General features: G+C 45.8%; 2 protein-coding genes across 4 annotated transcripts; both read right to left on the bottom strand.

Annotated features, from left to right (window-relative positions):
• Nucleotides 1-54: 54 nt before the first annotated feature.
• rgn (regucalcin) lies at nucleotides 55-8,844 on the bottom strand. 2 transcript variants are annotated; one of them, XM_041888872.1, is made up of 8 exons: nucleotides 8,752-8,844; nucleotides 5,612-5,759; nucleotides 4,963-5,145; nucleotides 4,753-4,853; nucleotides 4,477-4,591; nucleotides 4,244-4,375; nucleotides 3,707-3,861; nucleotides 55-302 (listed from the first exon to the last, which is right to left on the bottom strand). In XM_041888872.1, exons 1-8 carry the CDS (start codon nucleotides 8,827-8,829, stop codon nucleotides 252-254), a joined length of 963 nt encoding a protein of 320 aa, XP_041744806.1. In that variant the 5' UTR covers nucleotides 8,830-8,844; the 3' UTR covers nucleotides 55-251. The 2 variants fall into 2 exon arrangements, with proteins under 2 accessions (XP_041744806.1, XP_041744807.1); XM_041888873.1 differs by having other exon boundaries at nucleotides 5,612-5,776; nucleotides 8,752-8,831.
• A 440-nt stretch (nucleotides 8,845-9,284) lies between these two features.
• vps16 (VPS16 core subunit of CORVET and HOPS complexes) lies at nucleotides 9,285-17,935 on the bottom strand. 2 transcript variants are annotated; one of them, XM_041888867.2, is made up of 19 exons: nucleotides 17,695-17,931; nucleotides 17,297-17,385; nucleotides 16,972-17,063; nucleotides 16,680-16,808; nucleotides 16,447-16,591; nucleotides 16,230-16,345; nucleotides 16,026-16,148; nucleotides 15,555-15,700; nucleotides 15,067-15,238; nucleotides 14,830-14,961; nucleotides 14,431-14,594; nucleotides 14,241-14,349; nucleotides 12,712-12,846; nucleotides 11,984-12,190; nucleotides 11,695-11,877; nucleotides 10,983-11,152; nucleotides 10,340-10,436; nucleotides 10,119-10,222; nucleotides 9,285-10,034 (listed from the first exon to the last, which is right to left on the bottom strand). In XM_041888867.2, exons 1-19 carry the CDS (start codon nucleotides 17,742-17,744, stop codon nucleotides 9,890-9,892), a joined length of 2,508 nt encoding a protein of 835 aa, XP_041744801.2. In that variant the 5' UTR covers nucleotides 17,745-17,931; the 3' UTR covers nucleotides 9,285-9,889. The 2 variants fall into 2 exon arrangements, with proteins under 2 accessions (XP_041744801.2, XP_045067053.1); XM_045211118.1 differs by lacking the exons at nucleotides 9,285-10,034; nucleotides 10,119-10,222 and having other exon boundaries at nucleotides 10,352-10,436; nucleotides 10,977-11,152; nucleotides 17,695-17,935.
• Between the last annotated feature and the right edge of the window lie 923 nt (nucleotides 17,936-18,858).

The raw sequence follows: 18,858 nt of genomic DNA, 5'->3' as shown, positions 1-18,858 counted from the left end.
ACAGCGAGAATTGTGTCAAAATAAGAGTCCTCATACAAACGCACAAACTACCTATCAATTTGAGCTTTTTATTGGACAAAATATGTACAGTAACTGAGGCATGTTGAGTTTTGCTTAAAATCATAAAGTCACATTATTTTATTAGAGAGATTAGTGGTTAGTGGGTGCAGTTTAGTTGTGCAGTCGAGTTACAGGCTGATCATCATGGAATGATTAACAAGGGCCGGTTTTCAGTGTTTCCATTGTGTCACTCATCCAGCGAATGAGTTTGCAGGAACGCCCTTTGCACCCAGACCTGTGATCTGCAAGGAGAATAAAACACAGGCTGAATAAAACACACACACACACACACACACACACACACACACACACCAGTGGCGGTCGGTGCCGTTTAAGATTAGGGAGGCCAATTTTTTTTTAATGAGCATGGCCCTATTTCTATTACAGCATATTGGATCACTGTCACTCATATTCCATTCACCCAGCTCAATGTAACATCGATAGGTTTAGGCTACTACATGATACAAAAATGTTCCCTATACCTATCATGAGGTTGCTACAACCTAGCTAGTATGTAAAAGTATGAAAATGTATGCACTCACTACTGTAAGTCACTTTGGATAAGAGCGTCTGCAAAAAAATACAAATATTTTTTTTTTTCTAACATAGGTCGAGACAAATTGGAGTAATCAAGGAGACAGACAGTGACACATTCAATACCGTCTTGCACACGCTTGCCTGCATCTAGCTGATCTAGGTTGTAATCAGTTGCAAACAAGAGTTTATATTACAGATATTACAGATTTGATAGGTTTATCCCTGTTTCGTTCCGTTTGCTTACGTTTAAGAAAAGTTTTTCAACAGAATCTCCGGAATGAATACACTCCTGATCACCAGCACACACAGTTCACTTTCATAGCAGCCACATACAAACAGCATCATCACTTTGCTTGTTGTATAATTCCTTCTTTCATTTACGAGCTCTCCTCCTCTCACCTTTTTCCTTTGCTTGTGGACTTCAGTGCACAACACAACTGTCTGTGACCAGGCTCACATTTTTTGCAGTTACACTGGTGAGCCCCTGTGGCAATACATTTATAAAACCAAAAGTTTACCTTGACTTGGAAGAGTTCCAGTGTTGGATAGCCTTAGCCAGCTAGATAACATAAATAGCATTCCTCTCTGTTTGAGCCGGTTGTTTGAGTAGGCTAAATTAGGTACACTACCGGTCAAACTTTTTAGAACACCTACTCATTCAAGGGTTTTTCTTAATTTTTTTTACTATTTTCTGTAGAATAATAGTGAAGACATCAAAACTATGAAATATCACATAGGGAATCATTAAGTAACCAAAAAAGTGTTAAACAAATCAAAATATATTGTATATTTGAGATTCTTCACATAGCCACCCTTTGCCTTGATGACAGCTTTGCACACTCTTGGCATTCTCTCAACCAGCTTCATGAGGTAGTCACATGTAATGCATTTCAATTAACAGGTGTGCCTTGTTAAAAGTTAATTTGTGGAATTTCTTTCCTTCTTAATGCGTTTGAGCCAATCAGTTGTGTTGTGACAAGGTAGAAGATACCCCTATTTGGTAAAAGACCAAGTCCATATTATGTCAAGAACAGCTCAAATAAGCAAAGAGAAACAACAGTCCATCATTACTTTAAGACATGAAGGTCAGTCAATATGGAAGATGTCAAGAACTTTGAAAGTTTCTTCAAGTGCAGTCACAAAAACCATCAAGCGCTATGATGAAACTGCCTCTCATGAGGACCGCCACAGGAATGGAAGACCCAGAGTTACCTCTGCTGTAGAGGATAAGTTCATTAGAGTTACCAGCCTTAGAAATTGCAGCCCAAATAAATGCTTCACAGAGTTCAAGTAACAGACACATCTCAACATCAACTGTTCAGAGGGAACTGTGTGAATCAGGCCTTCATGGTCGAATTGCTGCAAAGAAACCACTACTAAAGGACACCGATAAGGAGAAGAGACTTGCTTGGGCCAAGAAACACAAGCAATGGACATTAGACCAGTGGAAATGTGTCCTTTGGTCTGGAGTCCGAATTTGAGATTTTTGGTTCCAACCGCTATGTCTTTGTGAGACGCGGTGTGGGTGAACGGATGCTCTCTGTATGTGTATTTCCCACCGTAAAGCATGGAGGAGGTGGAGGTGTTATGGTGTGGGGGTGATTTGCTGGTGACACTGTCTGTGAATTATTTAGAATTCAAGGCACACTTAACCAGCATGGCTACCACAGCATTCTGCAGCGATATGCCATCCCATCTGGTTTGCGCTTAGTGGGACTATAATTTGTTTTTCAACATTACATTTACATTTTACATTTTAGTCATTTAGCAGACGCTCTTATCCAGAGTGACTTACAGTCAGTGAGTGCATACATTACTTTTATTATTTTTTCGAACCCCCAACCCTGGCGTTGCAAACGCCATGCTCTACCAACTGAGCTACATCCCTGCCAGACATTCCCTCCCCTACCCTGGACGACGCTGGGCCAATTGTGCGCCGCCCCATGGGTCTCCCGGTCGCGGCCGGCTACGACAGAGCCTGGATTCGAACCAGGATCTCTAGTGGCACAGCCTTAGACCACTGCGCCACTCGGGAGGCCAATGCAACATGACAATGACCCAACACACCTCCAAGCTGTGTAAGGGCTATTTTACCAAGAAGGAGAGTGATGGTGTTGCATCAGATTACCTGGCCTCCACCAAATTGACCGCAGAGTGAAGGAAAAGCAGCCAACAAGTGCTCAGCATGTGTGGGAACTCCTTCAAGACTGTTGGAAAAGCATTCCAGGTGAAGCTGGTCGAGAGAATGCCAAGAGTGTGCAAAGCTGTCATCAAGGCAAAGGGTGGCTATTTGAAGAATCTCATATAAAATATGTTTTGATTAGTTTAACACGTTTTTGGTTACTACATGATTCCATATGTGTTATTTCATAGTTTTGATGTCTTCACTATTATTCTACAACGTAGGATATAGTAAAAATAAAGAAAAACCTTTGAATGAGTAGGTGTTCTAAAACTTTTGACGGGTAGTGTAAGTGAAAGTGAAAAAATTACAACGAAATATACCTATATCTCTGCGTCTCATTAATTTTTAAAGAAATTAATTTGTTAAAAACTGTTCAACTATTGTTTTTCTCTCTCTTTGAGTCAACTACTCACCACATTTTACACACCGCAGTGCTAGCTAGCTATAGCTTATGCTTTCAGTACTAGATTAATTATCTGATCCTTTGATTAGGTGGACAACATGTCCGTTCATGCTGCAAGAACTCTGATAGGTTGGAGGACGTCTTCCGGAAGTCGTCATAATTACTGTGTAAGTCTTATGGAAGGGGGTGCGAACCATGAGCCTCCTAGGTTTTGTATTGAAGTCAATGTACCCCAGAGGACGGAAAATAGCTGTACTCGGGCTACACCATGGTGCTACCCCAGAATGTGCCGTTCAGGCTACTGTAGACCATTGCCGTTCCAGCGGCGGTAGACCATTGCAAAACAGTGTGTTTTAATCAGTTATTTGGTAAAATGTGAATATATTTTGTATAGTTTTATCTAAAAAGGATAACTTTTTTAATGTTTCACTCATTTTTATTGTTGTTGAAATTCACTGAGTAGGATGGTCCTCCCCTTCCTCCTCTGAGGAGCCTCCACTGACACACACACACACACGTACCCTAAAGACACAGCCTGCCTGCGGTTGCTTGGCCATGTCTGCCTCGTCCATTCCCTTACAGGCTGAGGTCACGTACAGGTCTGAATAGTCTCTACCCCCGAAACAACATGATGTTGTCTTATCCACTGGCAGCTTCACTGTCTGCAAACGCACCCCTGAGAAGAGGGGGAGGGAGAGAGGGAGGAGAGAGAGGGAGGGGGCAGAGAGAGAGAGGACAAGAGAGAGAGGGAGGGAGAGGGGGCAGAGAGAGAGAGGGGACAGAGAGAGAGAGAGAGAGGGGGGGACAGAGAGAGAGAGAGAGGGAGGGAGAGAGAGAGAGAGATATGGGACAGAGAGAGAGAGAGAGAGAGAGAGAGAGAGAGAGAGAGAGAGAGAGAGAGAGAGGGGGCAGAGAGAGAGAGAGAGATAGAGAGAAGAGAGAGAGAGAGAGAGAGGGGGGCGAGAGAGGGAAGGGGGGGATTGGTGGTTGTTACCTTCATACTACAATATACTGTAACTGTTATGCTCTGACAAACATAAGCAGATATACACACACACCTGTCTGTGTGTCAATCTGAATCACTCTGCCTCCATTGTAGCAGGCGACCCAGAGTCTACCGTCCGCATCGATACACATGCCATCAGGAATCCCTTCCCCCTCCTCCATCTTATACACCATCCGCCGGTTACCTACACACACACACACACACACACACACACACAAGGCTGTCCATGTAGTGCAAGGTGTAAGTGTTTATATGTGTGTGTGTGTGTGTGTGTCTCTCACTCACTGATCCTCCCGGTGTTAATGTCATAGTTGAAAGCTTCCACAGTGTAGGTGAGGCTGTCTATGTAGTAGAAGGTGTTGTGGTCCAGAGACCAGTCCAGACCGTTGGAGATGTCCACCTGGTCAAAGAGTCAAAATAGCAACATAAAGGTTAGCACTCGCTTCAGTCTCTTTTGATCTAATACGTTATAGATTAGTGTTTGAGACTGTATATCTCCCACTAACACTTAACAACTATACAAGAAACTATCACTGAGAACATTCCACCCTCATGTATCACCTGATTGAAGTGTTTGACCACAATGTGGTCCTGGTTCAGGGAGAACAGAGAACCCTGCTTCAGCTCTAGTACTGTAGGACGTTCCTCCATCGCCATGGTACCTGGCAGAACACAGGCAACAGAACATTACATAGAACACAGAACAGATGCCGTAGATGAGAGCTTAATGGATTAACGGATTGACAAATTAATTGATCTATCAATCTCTACCTGCAAATAGGCGTCCAGCAGGGTCCACTTTGCCGTCATTAAAGCGGTTGTTGGGTTTGTCTTCATCGATGACAGCGATGGTGGATATGGACTTGGACTCCCAGTCCAGCGCTCTGAAACTCCGTCCCTCTCCGATCACATAGCCTCCAGACCGCCGAGGGACCGCACAGCCTACAAACTTATCTGGGGGGAGGAGTGGGGATGGAGGGAGGAGTGGGGATGGGGGGAGGAGAGGGGGGAGGAGGTGAGGAGAGGAAGCAGGGAGAGGGAGCAGGGAGACGGGCGTGGGGAGAGGGAGCAGGGGGAGGGAGCAGAGAGAGGGGCGTGGGGAGAGGGAGCAGGTGAAGGGAGCAGGGAGAGGGGCGTGGGGAGAGGGAGCAGGGGAGGGAGCAGGGAGAGGGGCATGGGGAGAGGGAGCAGAAGGAGGGAGCAGAAAGAGGGAGCAGGTGGAGGGAGATTGGGGGAGGGAGCAGGGAGAGGTGCGTGTGGAGTTGGAAACAGGGAGGGTTGTAGAAAAAAAATACAGAACTTGACAGGAGTATTAGGTGTGCTGTTGCTACCTCATAGCCCAAACAAACTGCATGAGGAACAAACTGGATCTACAAAATGGAAGTTCAATGAAAATATATCTTTATTGAACCTTAGTTACCTGTGGCCACTGTCTCTTTCTGATTGGTTGCTGGGTTCCAGCGGTGGATCTGCTGTCCGGATATGTCAACAAAGAGCAGAGTTCCTTCTTTCTCCTCCCACACCGGCCCTTCTCCGATCTCACACCTCTCTTTCACCACACACTCCACCTTCACAGATGACATGACTAAAGCAATTTGAGACACACACACACACACACACACACACAGTTATACACAGTAGCCCAGGGGCGTCATGCACCCCAAATATTTGAGGGGGCACAAAGTACCCAAGGATGGCTGGGGGTGGTCCGGAGAGGGGCTGGGCCCCCCGACCAGTAGTTGGAAATATTTCAATTTTTCTGCATATCTAAGCATACCTCTTGAGCTGTCTGTATCTTCCTGATTGGTGTTTATTTTTTTACTAAATGTGCTTCTCTGCATCTTTGCTAAAATCTGGTTAAAAGACTGAAAGGAATGTGAGTCTTATTGAGTACATTTAGTTGTTGCTTGCTTTTCTAAAGTCTACCAACCTTGTCAGCAGGCATGCCAGCTAAGATAGTTAGACAAGCTAGCTACTCTAACTTGATTGGTAGCCTGAAATGGGGTAGTCACTAGTTACCACCGCCACAAAGTCATAAACCCCGCCTATTTCTACAATTTCTTTTTGCAATATGCAGAAATCGCTCGGCCACTTCCTGGTTGCAATTTTTTTTTTATAGTTCACCTAATTTCAGTTTATGTGACAAAACAAGCAGTCATTGTGTAGAGAATAATTGTACCATCAAAACCACTGTGAAATATATTTTCCATAACCAAAAATATTGTATTTTCAGCTGTTTGAAGCTGGTGTACAAAACCAAAAGTAAAAGACGCAAAAACAAAACTTATGAACGGCAAGCATAGAATTTGGTTGTGTCGCCCAAAAAATTTGAGTTATAGATCTGTCATTCTCATTGAAAGCAAGTCTAAGAAGAGGTAGATCTGTTCTATGTGCTTCCCTAGATTTCTATGCTTCCCATTCTTTAGTTTTGTTTTTGCGTCTTTTACTCAGTCAAAGCGGTTGGGAAGAAATACAACGAGTTGACATGACCACCATTGTCATCTATTTCTTGTTACGATGGATGTAGCCATGAATATAAACGTATAATCCTCATAGCCTACATGTTTTCTTTCTTAAAAGCACACTGACCAAATTCAACGTTTTTTATCTAATGCGTAAATGTGCCTTATTGCCTTTTGAATTTTGTGTAACGTCAGTAGTCTAGTCAAGGAAGCATCATTCAAAATATATTGACACACTCCACTTACCAAGACCATTGCCAAATAAGGTGAGCTGTCACCAGCTTTTACAGCAGGGATGGGAAACTGGTGGTCCGCGGGCCATATAAGGCCCTCTGATCAATTTCAATTTTCTGGTGTTATTGGAGACTTTTGGAGACTCTGACGTGAAAGCACGTATCGTTCTTACTCTTCTCAACGAGCAGCGGGTACTTTGTTACCCCCGTCCCAAAGCACTCACAGGCGGCCCAGTCCTCACGCAGCAGTCCCTCCCAGCTGCAGTCAGAGCAGGAGATGTTCACCCCTCCGCGTCCAGACTGCAAATGAATCGCGCATGCGGGAAGCCACCGCTGGCTGATCCCGCGCTTACATTCAGGGCGGGATGTAAATGTAGGGTGTTTTTTACTCACTTTTTGTCTCTCCCAGGACGTTATTCCTCTCTCCTACAGCATCCATCACAATTACATGCACATGGCTAATTATGCAAATTAGGTGATGACTTCATTTAGCGACTTCTTGCGACTTTTAGGACAGCCAATAGCTACTTTCCTTACTGAGGAGTTGGCAACACTGTCAATCCGCCATCTCTATTGGCCATGCAGCATGTATGGTGATAGGCCTCTGCAGAAGTCAGGGCATTCATACTTCTTGCGCTTAGCAGCGCAGCGCAGAGCTGTTGAGTAGAGTTTATGTGGAGGAAGTTGTCAAGGAAGTGAGTTTGTGTTTATACAGGACCTCCCGCCCCCACCTACCGTCAACCAATTATGTCAATGCGGTGCTATATGGCGCTATACGGAGCCCTCCGCATTGTTACAACATTTGGGAGGCGCACAGCTATACGGTACTGAGCTCAATTTGGCCTCAATTGCGTCACACCCTCCATACGGAGCCTTTCATACGGAACCCCATCCCTTGAGGTGACTTAAAGGAACCTTCTCAAGGTGCCTCTACATCACGATTTCAATGGTAAAGTTGAACAGCTAGGGGCCAAAATAGCTCGATTTACTACTAAAAGTCCAAAATATGTCAAAATGACCAGTCAAAATTAAGACTAGAATTTAAGTGTTTCACTATAACTAAGCCTAAAACTGGTTTTCGATCAAAAAAAATTGTTTTCAAGAAAGTTACTCTTAATATACAATGAGTGTACAAAACATTAAGAACACCTGCTCTTTCCATTACAGACTGACCGGGTGAACCCAGGTGAAAGCTGTCACTTGTTAAATCCACTTCAAATCAGTGTAGATGAAGGGGAGGAGACAGGTTAAATAAGGATTTTTAAGCCTGTGTGCCAGTCAGAGGGTGAATGGGCAAGACAAAATATGCAAGTGCCTTTGAAAGGGGTATGGTAGTAGGTGCCCCGCACACCAGTTTGTCAAGAACTGCAATGCTGCTGGGTTTTTCATGCTCAACAGTTTCCCGTGTGGATCAAGAATGGTTCACCACCCAAAGGACATCCAGCCAACTTGCCACAACTGTGGGAAGCATTGGCGTCAACATGGGCCAACATCAGTGGAACGCTTTCGACACCTTGTAGAGCCCATACCCCGACGAATTGAGGCTGTTCCGATGGCAAAAGGGAGCGGTGCAACTCAATATTAGGAAGGTGTTTGGTATACTCAGTGTATATATAACTCTGCGAGTTATACACAATAGGCTACACAGCTGTTGAATTATCTCTAAGGCAGCGGGTGAACTTCTAATACTTCACTCACTCTCATTTCTATAAGTAGCCCCTATATAAATGACTCCACTACACCGACTTGTTTTTACTTTGAGCCAACTCTTGGCTAGGATAGTATAACTTGCAACTTACACTCACTTGCAACTTTGTTTCTGATTTCTCAGAAAACAACACATTGTACGGACAAGGCTACATTACCTGTTTTAAACGCGGAACTCGCTTGAAGAGCTTCTGAATCGTGTGACAGCAAGTGTCTCGCGGCTCACAGACAGGCATAGACAAACAAACAGACCATGTGACAGGCGCAGCCCCGCGCCCCCCGGCGGTACCTCTTTCTGAACTGAAAAAATATGCCGTCAGCAAAAAGAGAACTCCTAACACGGTTGAGAGAATATGCTTGGCCGATTCCTCTGCCAAGTTTCAGTGTGTGGAGGCGTCGTAAATTCGGCCCATAAATTCCAATTTATACTGTAACATTTCACATTATTTCCCCCACTCACATACAGTAGGCCTGTACCGTTACAGTACAGTTGTTGACTGTCCTCTATCCACATTTATGAACCCCATTTTCTGACCTGATGCTTTTACACAATAGCCTACATACAATATGCCCTGTTGATTATTACAAAAAGAAGCAGTAATTTTGAGTTTCTTGTTTTCTACAAGCAGCCTATTTCCCATAATGTTCAACATGGGACACCGATCCCATTCCTGAGTACCGTGTTCCTCTATCGTTTCGTAGCTCCTTTATAAAGGAACGCATTTATTCAATGATAAAACATGAGACAAGGGTCTGCAGTGTGTGTACAACACAAACATGGTTTCATTAATGTGACAATCACATGATCTGTGTCAGTAACACAGGCAGTTTACAGCAGACAGTAAATGGGAGCAATCTGTGCTTCTCAATAGTCAAAAGTGGTGTCCTTACTTCTCTCACTTCCTTCATTTGAACAGACTTGAAAACACAGGATATACAATATGAAAGCAATTCATTGCGAATTGAGATGATCTCACTGCGTCTCTCGGCTAAAACAGACAGTCGAGAGGAACATTTCTTTCACGATTGGCTTATTATGGGAGTGCTGTTGATATCAGCGTGTCTAACCTGTGTGTGTGTGTGTGTGTGTGTGTGTGTGTGTGTAAGCTTGGAATGTCTTTCTTTCCCAAATCACTCCTTCCCCTCCAAATGTGGTTGAAGCAGGACATACGCTAGAGCTGGGGTGAATGGTGGTTGACGGGTCACTTTTCAACAGTAACAGTTAGTGTGTTTTTGATAGGGCTCACTTTTCTTGACAGTGAGAAATGTTGTGGTTTTAATTTAATTTCAGGGAGGTCACTTTTTGGCGGCAGTGGATCTGGCTCGGTTGAGTCTCTCCAGCAGGGCTCTGTCTGTGGTGGGAGAACAGCGAGACAGGACGGTGCTGATCTCTCCTTCACTCCTCCTCTCTATAGCTGCCTCGGCTGCCCCCTCCAGATCACTGAGAGAGGGGGAGAGAGAGAAAGGAAAAGGAGTTTAGTTTCTGCACACTGACACACACGCGCACACACACACACAGACTCACCCTATGGCCAAGTGGGCTTTGACCTTTTGCTCCGGGGTCACCTTGGAAACATACTTTTTGGCCTCATACTTATTGTGTCGTTTCACACACACCTCCACAAAGGGCTGAGAGAGAAAGGGAGAGGTTAGTTACGTAACTTAAGTTGTATAAAGATTATACATGACCTGTCAAGTAGCCTATTGGATGAATAACGTTGTATAAAGATTATTTAAACAACATACTAGGTAGCCGATGGGGGACTTCTTGCTCTTGGCGAATTTCTCCATCTCCTCCCAGTCCTCCTTCTCTGCCAGAGCGGTCAGCTTCAGCCACCAGTACCTAACCACAGTGACATCATCAATAAGGGACTACACAGTGACATCATCAAGAAGGGACTACACAGCATCAGCATCAAGAAGGGACTACACAGTGACAGCATCAGCATCAAGAAGGGAATACACAGTGACATCATCAAGGAGGGACTATACAGTGACAGCATCAGCATTAATAAGGGACTACACAGTGACAGCATCAAGAAGGGAATACACAGTGGCATCATCAATAAGGGACTACACAGTGATGTCATCAATAAGCAACTACACAGTGACGTTATGCCACGTTCAAAACAACTGGGAACTCGCAACTCGGAAATCTATGACTTCCGAGTATTCAAGACAACTGGGAACTTGGGGGGGAAAAAAACAAGCTCTGAATCATTTTGAACGGTCATCCAACTTAGAATTCCAAGTCGGCAACCTGGGCAACTTTCTAGAACCCCAACATGTCGACCTTAAGATCCCTGACGTTATGATTTGACCTCGTTTTTTCCCCCGAGAGTTCCCAGTTGTCTTGAAAGCACCATAACACACACAGCCCTACCTTTACCTCTTGTCTGGCACCCTGAAGTCCCTGTAGAGCTGCTCAGCCTGCTTGTGGAAGTTAGAGGTGAGGAGGGCGTGCAGGGTCTCCTGGAGAGACAGGCCCAGCAGAGCCTCTCCCTTCTCCTCATCCAGACGCCTCTGGAACCGCAGCAGCTTCATCTCCTCCTCCGTCGCCTGGGGGGAGGGGAGAGAGAGAGAGAGAGAGAGAGAGGGATAGAGAGAGAGATGGAGAGAGAGCGATGCGGGGAGAGAGAGAGCAGGGGGAGAGAGAGGGGGGGAGAGAGAGGGAGCGGGGGGGGGAGAGAGAGCGGGAGACAGAGAGAGAGGGAGAGAGATAGAGAGAGAGAGGGGGGGGGAGAGAGAGAGGGGAGAGAGAGGGAGCGAGAGCGAGGGAGAGAGAGAGCGAGGGAGAGAGAGAGAGCGAGGGATAGGGAGAGAGACAGACAGGGGGAGAGAGAAAGAGAGGGGGCGAGAGAGAGAGCGGAGAGAGAGAGGGGCGAGAGAGAGAGAGGGAGCGGGGTAGAGAGAGAGGGGGAGAGAGGGGGGGGAGAGAGAGCGAGGGAGAGAGGAAGGGATGAGACAACACTATAATAATGAGACAACACTTTGAGAACATTGTCATGATCTAATTTAGATGTTAATTTTTGGTCCAAGGGGCTAATGCTATTCAGAGCCTGGTGAAACCAAACATGCACTTAAAACTGTCTGGGTCTCACCTTGGCTCCAAACTCGTTCTTGGCCTTGTTGTACTCGTCCACAGCACTCTGCAGCAGAGACAGGCGAGCCTCCAGCTTCTTCTCCTTGTAACTGGCCTTGACGTAGAAGTTACCCAGCTCCTGATGGTCGTCGTCTTGGTTGAACAGATCCTTCAGTGTGTCCTGTTCCTGGTGCTTACAGAACTAAAACACACACACACACACACACACAGATGAATCCACCTTTCGTGCGTGTGTACCTGTGTGTAGAGGCTAAGTTGTGTGTGAGTGTGAGTATCTGTGACTATACCTGCCGGTAGAGGCTCAGGGCCACCGGTTGGTTTCTGAGCGTCATGAAGAAGTCTCCTCTGTTCATCTCGTTCTTCAGGTATGTCACCACCGTGTAAACCAGGTCTGTGTCTCCACTCTCTATAGCTTTACTCAGGGCCAGCTGACTCCTCTTCATCTTTAGTAGCAGGGGGACCTGCTCCCCAGAACGAGGCTCAAACTCCAACAACTTGACCCAGAGAGAGGGGCGAGAAGAGGTGGAGAGGTGGAAGGAGAGAGGGGCGAGAAGAGGTGGAGAGGTGGAAGGAGAGAGGGCGAGAAGAGGTGGAGAGGTGGAAGGAGAGAGGGGCGAGAAGAGGTGGAGAGGTGGAAGGAGAGAGGGGCGAGAAGAGGTGGAGAGGTGGAAGGAGAGAGGGGCGAGAAGAGGTGGAGAGGTGGAAGGAGAGAGGGCGAGAAGAGGTGGAGAGGTGGAAGGAGAGAGGGCGAGAAGAGGTGGAGAGGTGGAAGGAGAGAGGGAAAGAGGTGAGAGGGGGAGAGTATTGCCAAGGTAACATTCCCAATGATCAACCTCTGTGAACATGTTCAATCCATCCAAATGAAGCATTTTGGATTGCATCTTTAATCACTTTCTCTTGTGTTGGAAGCACGTGAGGCTAGGGCGTGGGTGGACCTTGATAGTCAGTTCAGGCCTGCTGGTGTGTGTGTGTGTGTGTGTGTGTGTGTGTGTGTGTGTGTGTGCATGTGCAGTACCTTGATGGCCAGTTCCGTCCTGCCACACTCGTATGCTCTGGCAGCGATCTCAGAGTAGGAGATTCCTGCTGCCTCACCCAGCTTCACACTCACAGCACGCGCTATGGACTCATCAGGCTCTTCTTTCTGCTGGACCTGAGACACACACACGTTTTATTTCAATCTCAAGAGATACAGTGCCGTGAAAAACTATTTTCCCCCCTTTCTGATTTTCTCTATTTTTGATACTGAATGTTATCAGATCTTCAACCAAAACCTAATATTAGATAAAGGGAACCTGAGTTTACAAATAACAAAAAAAAGTAATACTTATTTTATTTATTTAACAAAGTTACGCAACACCCAATTCCCCTGTGTGAAAAAGTAATTGTCCCCTTACACTCAATAACTGGTTGTGCCACCTTTAGCTGCAATGACTCCAACCAAACGCTTCCTGTAGTTGTTGATCAGTCTCTCACATCACTGTGGAGGAATTTTGGCCCACTCTTGCATGCAGATCTGCTTTAACTTGTGGTTTTTCAAGTATGAACTGTTCGTTTCAAGTCCTGCCACAACATCTCAATTGGGATTAGGTCTGGACTTTGACTAGGCCATTCCAAAACTTCAAATGTGTTGCTTTTTAGCCATTTTCATGTAGACTTGATTGTGTTTTGGATCATTGTCTTGCTGCATGACCCAGCTGTGCTTCAGCTTCAGCTCACAGACGGATGGTCTGACATTCTCCTGTAGAATTCTCTGATACAGAGCAGAATTCATGGTTCCTTCTATTAAGTCGTCCAGGTCCTGAGGCAGCAAAGCATCCCCAAACCATCACACTACCACCACCATGCTTGACCGTTGGTATGAGGTTCTTACTGTGAAATGCAGTGTTTGGTTTTCGCCAGGCATAATGGGACCCATCTCGTCCAAAAAGTTGACTCAAGTTTGCCAAAAAGCACCTGGATAATCATCAAGACTCTTGGAAGAATGTTCTATGGACAGATTATTCAAAAGTATAACTTTTTTGGTCAAAGTCCAGACCTAATCCCAATTGAGATGTTGTGGCAGGACTTGAAACGAGCAGTTCATGCTTGTTAACCCACAAATGTCGCTGAGTTACAGCAGTTCTGCATGGAAGAGTGGGCCAAATTTCCTCCACAGCGACGTGAGAGATTGATCAACAACTACAGAAAGCGTTTGGTTGAAGTCATTGCAGCTAAAGGTGGCACAACCAGTTATTGAGTGTAAGGGGGCAATTACTTTTTCACAAAGGGGCATTGGGTGTTGCATAACTTTGTTTATTAAATAAATGAAATAAGTATGTAATTGTTGTGTTATTTGTTCACTTTATCTAATATTAGGTTTTGGTTGAAGATCTGATAACATTCAGTACCAAAAATATGCAAAAGTAGAGAACATTTGAATATTGGCAAATCCTTTTTCACAGCACTGTACCTGTCAGAGCATGTTAAGAACATACATACGCTGACACACACCCACATTTATGCAAATAGTAAAAGTGACCAGTAAAATCAGCCCCTCTGTCTCACCTTGCAGCAGGCCCAGTGTTTGAGAACTCTGCTGACTCCCTGGTACTCTGGTGTTTTCAGATAGCGACAGATCTCAATGGCCAGAGGATACAGCTTACGGTACACCAACCTGTTTAACACGAGTGTACAGAGAGTAAACACACACACACACACACACACCGTAAACACACACACACACCTGGGGTGTTACCTGTCAATGAGGACCTGAACAGTCATCTGTTTGTACTGTGTGTGTGTGAGGGGGATCCCCACGGTGTAGTCTCGTACAGAGTTGAGAACCTTCAGGTCTCGACACATATTGACAAACGGCTCTGGTGGGTAGTTACTGAGAAAACACTTCCCAAAGGACGCAGCCTAGAGGGAGGGAGAGAAGGAGAGGGAGGGTGAGGGAGGGAGAGAGGAAAAGAGGGGGGAGGGGGGGACATTAATTTATCTGTGGACTGACTCATTTTGATCTTGTCAACATAACATGCAGGCATAGATGGGAGAGAGAAAATAAGTTAGAGACCGTGAGAGAAAAGAGAGAGAGAGAGAAAGAGGTAGAGAGAGAAAGAGCGGTAGAGGTAGAGTGAGATAGTGTGTGTCTTACCCTGAGCAGTGTTTTCTGGGTCTCTGGTTCATGTTCATAACCGGCAGCCTCCACACACTGTCTCACTGCTTCTCCCAATACACTTTGTTCCTTTATCTCTCTCAGGTACTCATCTGCCTTCTGACTGGACTTCTACACACACACACACACAGTTAGCGTACAGTCTTCGTACATCACCTCCAATACATATATACAGTAAAGTGTAAACCTCTTACAGTCACACGGCCAGACACGTACCTCGTACTCCTTGTGTGCCTCCAGTAGTAACGCTCCAGGGGCCATGGAGGCGATTTTAAAGATGTCTTGGCAGGCCGAGGGCACCTCCTGCAGCAGCTCATGCCTGGACCCTCCTACGATCCTCACTCCATCCAGCTCCGCTATACACACACTCTCCTCATCCAGAGTGTATCTAAACACTGGTGAAGGCTCCATGAGAGGGCACGCATTTGGATCAGTGACAGAGTTGAATTATGCTTGTGTTGATGTCTGTGAGCAGAATTGCTAACTGTAGATTTAATACCATATTGCTAACTGTACCGTTAACAGTAACAAGCCAACAGGAACTAGCTAGCTGAGCTAACTTGGATATAATGTCCTGTCATAGTTCTGTACCTTTAACAGTAACAAGTTAACAGGAACAAGCTAGCTGAGCTAACAGGAACTAGCTAGCTGAGCTAACTTGGATGTAATGTCCTGTCATAGTGCTGCTGTGAGCTGAAGGATACTGGATGGTGTCTTTACACTCTCCGGCCACCAGGAGGAGCCTGTCCCACATGATGACCACAGAGGGCTGCTGGCTCTTTGGCCTTCTGCACCACACCATCTGTTTAGGAGGGGTCCTCACCTTGGTGTCCACCTCACTCAGCTTGTCCTGGGGAACAAACAACAGTCAGTAGCAGACTACCATAATACACATCTACATTAGACATGTCTGATATACAGGACCATGGCTTCTCCTGACTACATAACTTGACCAGGAAAAAACTATTGGCCCAAAATGGTCAGCACTCCCCCCACACCAGAGCTATTTACACTCTACAGTTGCCTGGCAACCTAGATAACCTGTGATAAGACTGGAATTGCCTGGATGGGTTGAGGACCACTGGTGTGTATAGACAATAGATAATAGATATATAATAATGGAAGCTAGTCACATCAGGGAGCCATTCAGTATGAGGGATAGTAATCCATGTTACCTTGAGGTTGGCTGAGCCCATCCACAGGTGTCCAGAGTCGGTGAACAGAGCCAGGTACTTATAGCTGAATGACACAGCCATGTTCACGATGCTACAGGCCTGGGGAGAGAGGCCTGGGGGGGTCTGAAACACACACACACAGTTAGAGGTGAGAGAGCAAGGATGATTAGAGAGAGTAATGAATAAGTTGCATGTGTGTCTCACCACAGGGGTGCAAGATGTGTTGTCCAGTATGTAGAGGTCAGCTCCGTTAGCCAGCAGCACTTTGGTCTGTCTGTCCTGAGTCAGCACTGCCCAGCAGGAGGGTGCCACCTGGAGGCCTGGAGTACACAAACACACGCCAATTAATCAATTAAATAGTGACAAATGTTTCCATTCATTTGGAACTTGAAGCCTGACAGGATTTCACACGCACACACACCTGGGACTTCCGGGAGTCTCCTCAGCTTCAGGTCGTCAATGTTCGTCGCCAGGGTGAAACGTGAGGCCCCCGTTACTATGGCGACACCGGTTCCGTAGGGCGAGTGGAACACCTTGGCTTCCAGCACATGGTTCTGAACCACCTCCTGTCAAAGACACACACACACACACGTAAAATGGATTATCATGTTTTTATCATGTTTGTGGCATGTTTGTTGTGTTATGTGTGCTCACGTTGCCCATGCTGAAGTGTCTTTTGAAGGCACCAAACAGGTCGTAGATGAGGACAGTGCCGTCCTCCTGGATACACAGCAGGTCATCACACACCGTCCAACCCAGCTGTCTCACTGGGCCACTCTTCCACTGGAGAAACGAGAGGGACGGAGGAGAAGAACGGAGGAGAGGGATGGAGGGAAGGAGAAAGGGAGGGAAGGACAGAGAAAGAGAGAGTGACTTGAGTGAATAAGTGTGTGTGTGTGTGTGTGTGTGTGTGTGTGTGTGTGTGTGTGTGTGTGTGTGTGTGTACCGGGAAGCTGGCCATGTTGGCGCCCGAGGAGGAGTAGATCTCCAGCAGGGGCCGTGCGCTGGAGGAAGGCCTCTGTGGCTGCCTCAGGAGAGCTGAGGGAGAGATGGTGATGAAGGGAAATAGATGGAGCGAGGGAGGGAGGGAGAGATGGAGAGAGAGAGATAAACATACTTCTTTAATTAGCTATGTGGTTAGAATACATATGTTGTAGATTATAAATATTTTGCAAGAATGTGAGTTTCTCCAAATTGTATAAGTAATTCTCTCTGCTCGGCTGCCTTCTCCAGGCTCCATCATATTGGTATGTGTGTGTGTGTGTACTCACCGATGGGTCCCCCGTATGGGGCTGCTGCCACCAGGCATTCCTTGAGCCCATCTCTCAAGCTCCATCCCATCTCATACAGCTCGATCTTCCTGTAGAGTGGACACACACACACACGCACATGACAGAGTCAACCTAAAAAGTAATGACAGTTGTCACATGATTTGCTAGATGGCATGCAAGGGAAGTCCAAATTATTGCAGGGCATTAGCTAATAATATTGAACTTACTTTATTTTTACTGAACAAAGCATTACGGCAAATAGCAAGGAAGGAACATGGCTTTATTACCAGTCTGATAGAGCTGTCATGTATTTGTATCTAGCTAGCTAACGTTAGCATTTTGCAAAGACTCTGGTCATGTGAACAGCTAACACAGCTAGCTAGCTAAAACCTGCTTACCTGTAAAACGCTTCCCCGAGCGGATTCCAGTTTGCCGTTATAAATGCCATGCTTCCCCCCCGTAAGTTATAACCCTGGCATATGGTGTGTATAATTATTCGGGTGGCTGTTATCAGTGGGGTGTGTATTTGTTATTGTTCAGATTCGCTTGTCATCTGACGTTTTGTGGAGAGCAGCCTAGTTCCGGGTTTTCTTCTTCTCTTTACGACGGCGGAGGAAATCCGTTCATTACCGACAGCAACTGGTTGGAGACTGCAGTTTGTGTTTGGCCACAGATAGAACAATGAAACAGATATTTCACAGGATGTATAAATGTGAAGCATCCGCTTGGCGTTTCCACTCACTACCAAATATGGTAGTGAGAGGAAGCCAAGTGTCCGGCAGTGGGAGAAGCTGGAACGAGATGGATTTTGACCGACATTCTTCACATTTTCTCATCGATGAAACATCAATACAGTTTTCTGTTCCCAAAACTAGAATATGTTCCGAACATAGTGGACAAAGTTTTGTAGTCTTTACTCTTTGCTAAAGTTGTAAAAAATGGCATTGTTTAGAAGGAGTGCAAAGGCGAATTGAGTTATTGCACACACTCACTTTACAGAGTTCCCTAACGTCAGTATGCAAATGTATGCTACAATACGCCAATAGGATCTCGTTAGCTCGTGCTTGGCTCTGCCCACCTCCTTGCTTTTTCTGCCCACTATGACTCATTTGTTCCCGTTTGAAACGACGGGCTGTTGTCTATCTTGGTTCAGTTATAAAAATATGTCATTTAGCTGTTAATTTAGTAGGAAAGCAAAAATGCAAACTCTAAGCCAGTGGTCGCCAACCAGTCGACTGGTCGATCTTCAAGACATTCCTAGTAGATCATGAAACATTTCTGTAGAAAAGCCAATAATAAAGGCAGAAAGGCTTGCTCTCCTTTTTACCTGTTGTGCTGTTGGCGGTAAGTGCACTTGATTCAGAAGCCCTGTGCACCAGGTGGGCAAAGTGGTCCCATTTTAAACCATTTATTGAAAAGACTTTGCCTAACCGGCGGACCGGGAGATCTGTGGCTAAATCGAGTGCTCCTACACTGTTCAATTGGATAACTCAAATCACTGTGACTACAGCTTCCACAACCCCTGCCACAGCAAAGTTTGATACTAGCCTATGTAAAGATTT

The sequence above is a fragment of the Coregonus clupeaformis genome, chromosome 35, assembly GCF_020615455.1.
Source record: "Coregonus clupeaformis isolate EN_2021a chromosome 35, ASM2061545v1, whole genome shotgun sequence".
Lineage (NCBI taxonomy): Eukaryota > Metazoa > Chordata > Actinopteri > Salmoniformes > Salmonidae > Coregonus > Coregonus clupeaformis.
This window is presented reverse-complemented; position numbering and strand designations above follow the sequence as displayed.

Coding starts and splice junctions, on each gene's coding strand:
- rgn (XM_041888872.1), bottom strand. CDS start 8,829: ATGCCTGTCTGTGAGCCGCGAGACACTTGCTGTCACACGATTCAGAAG. Junction 4,592..4,752: donor TGGTCAAACACTTCAATCAG/GTGATACATGAG, acceptor CTCTTTGACCAG/GTGGACATCTCCAACGGTCT. Junction 303..3,706: donor AGGCAGGCTGTGTCTTTAGG/GTACGTGTGTGT, acceptor TTCTCCTTGCAG/ATCACAGGTCTGGGTGCAAA.
- vps16 (XM_041888867.2), bottom strand. CDS start 17,744: ATGGCATTTATAACGGCAAACTGGAATCCGCTCGGGGAAGCGTTTTAC. Junction 16,346..16,446: donor GAGACTCCCGGAAGTCCCAG/GTGTGTGTGCGT, acceptor TGTGTACTCCAG/GCCTCCAGGTGGCACCCTCC. Junction 10,035..10,118: donor AAAGCCCACTTGGCCATAGG/GTGAGTCTGTGT, acceptor CCCCTCTCTCAG/TGATCTGGAGGGGGCAGCCG.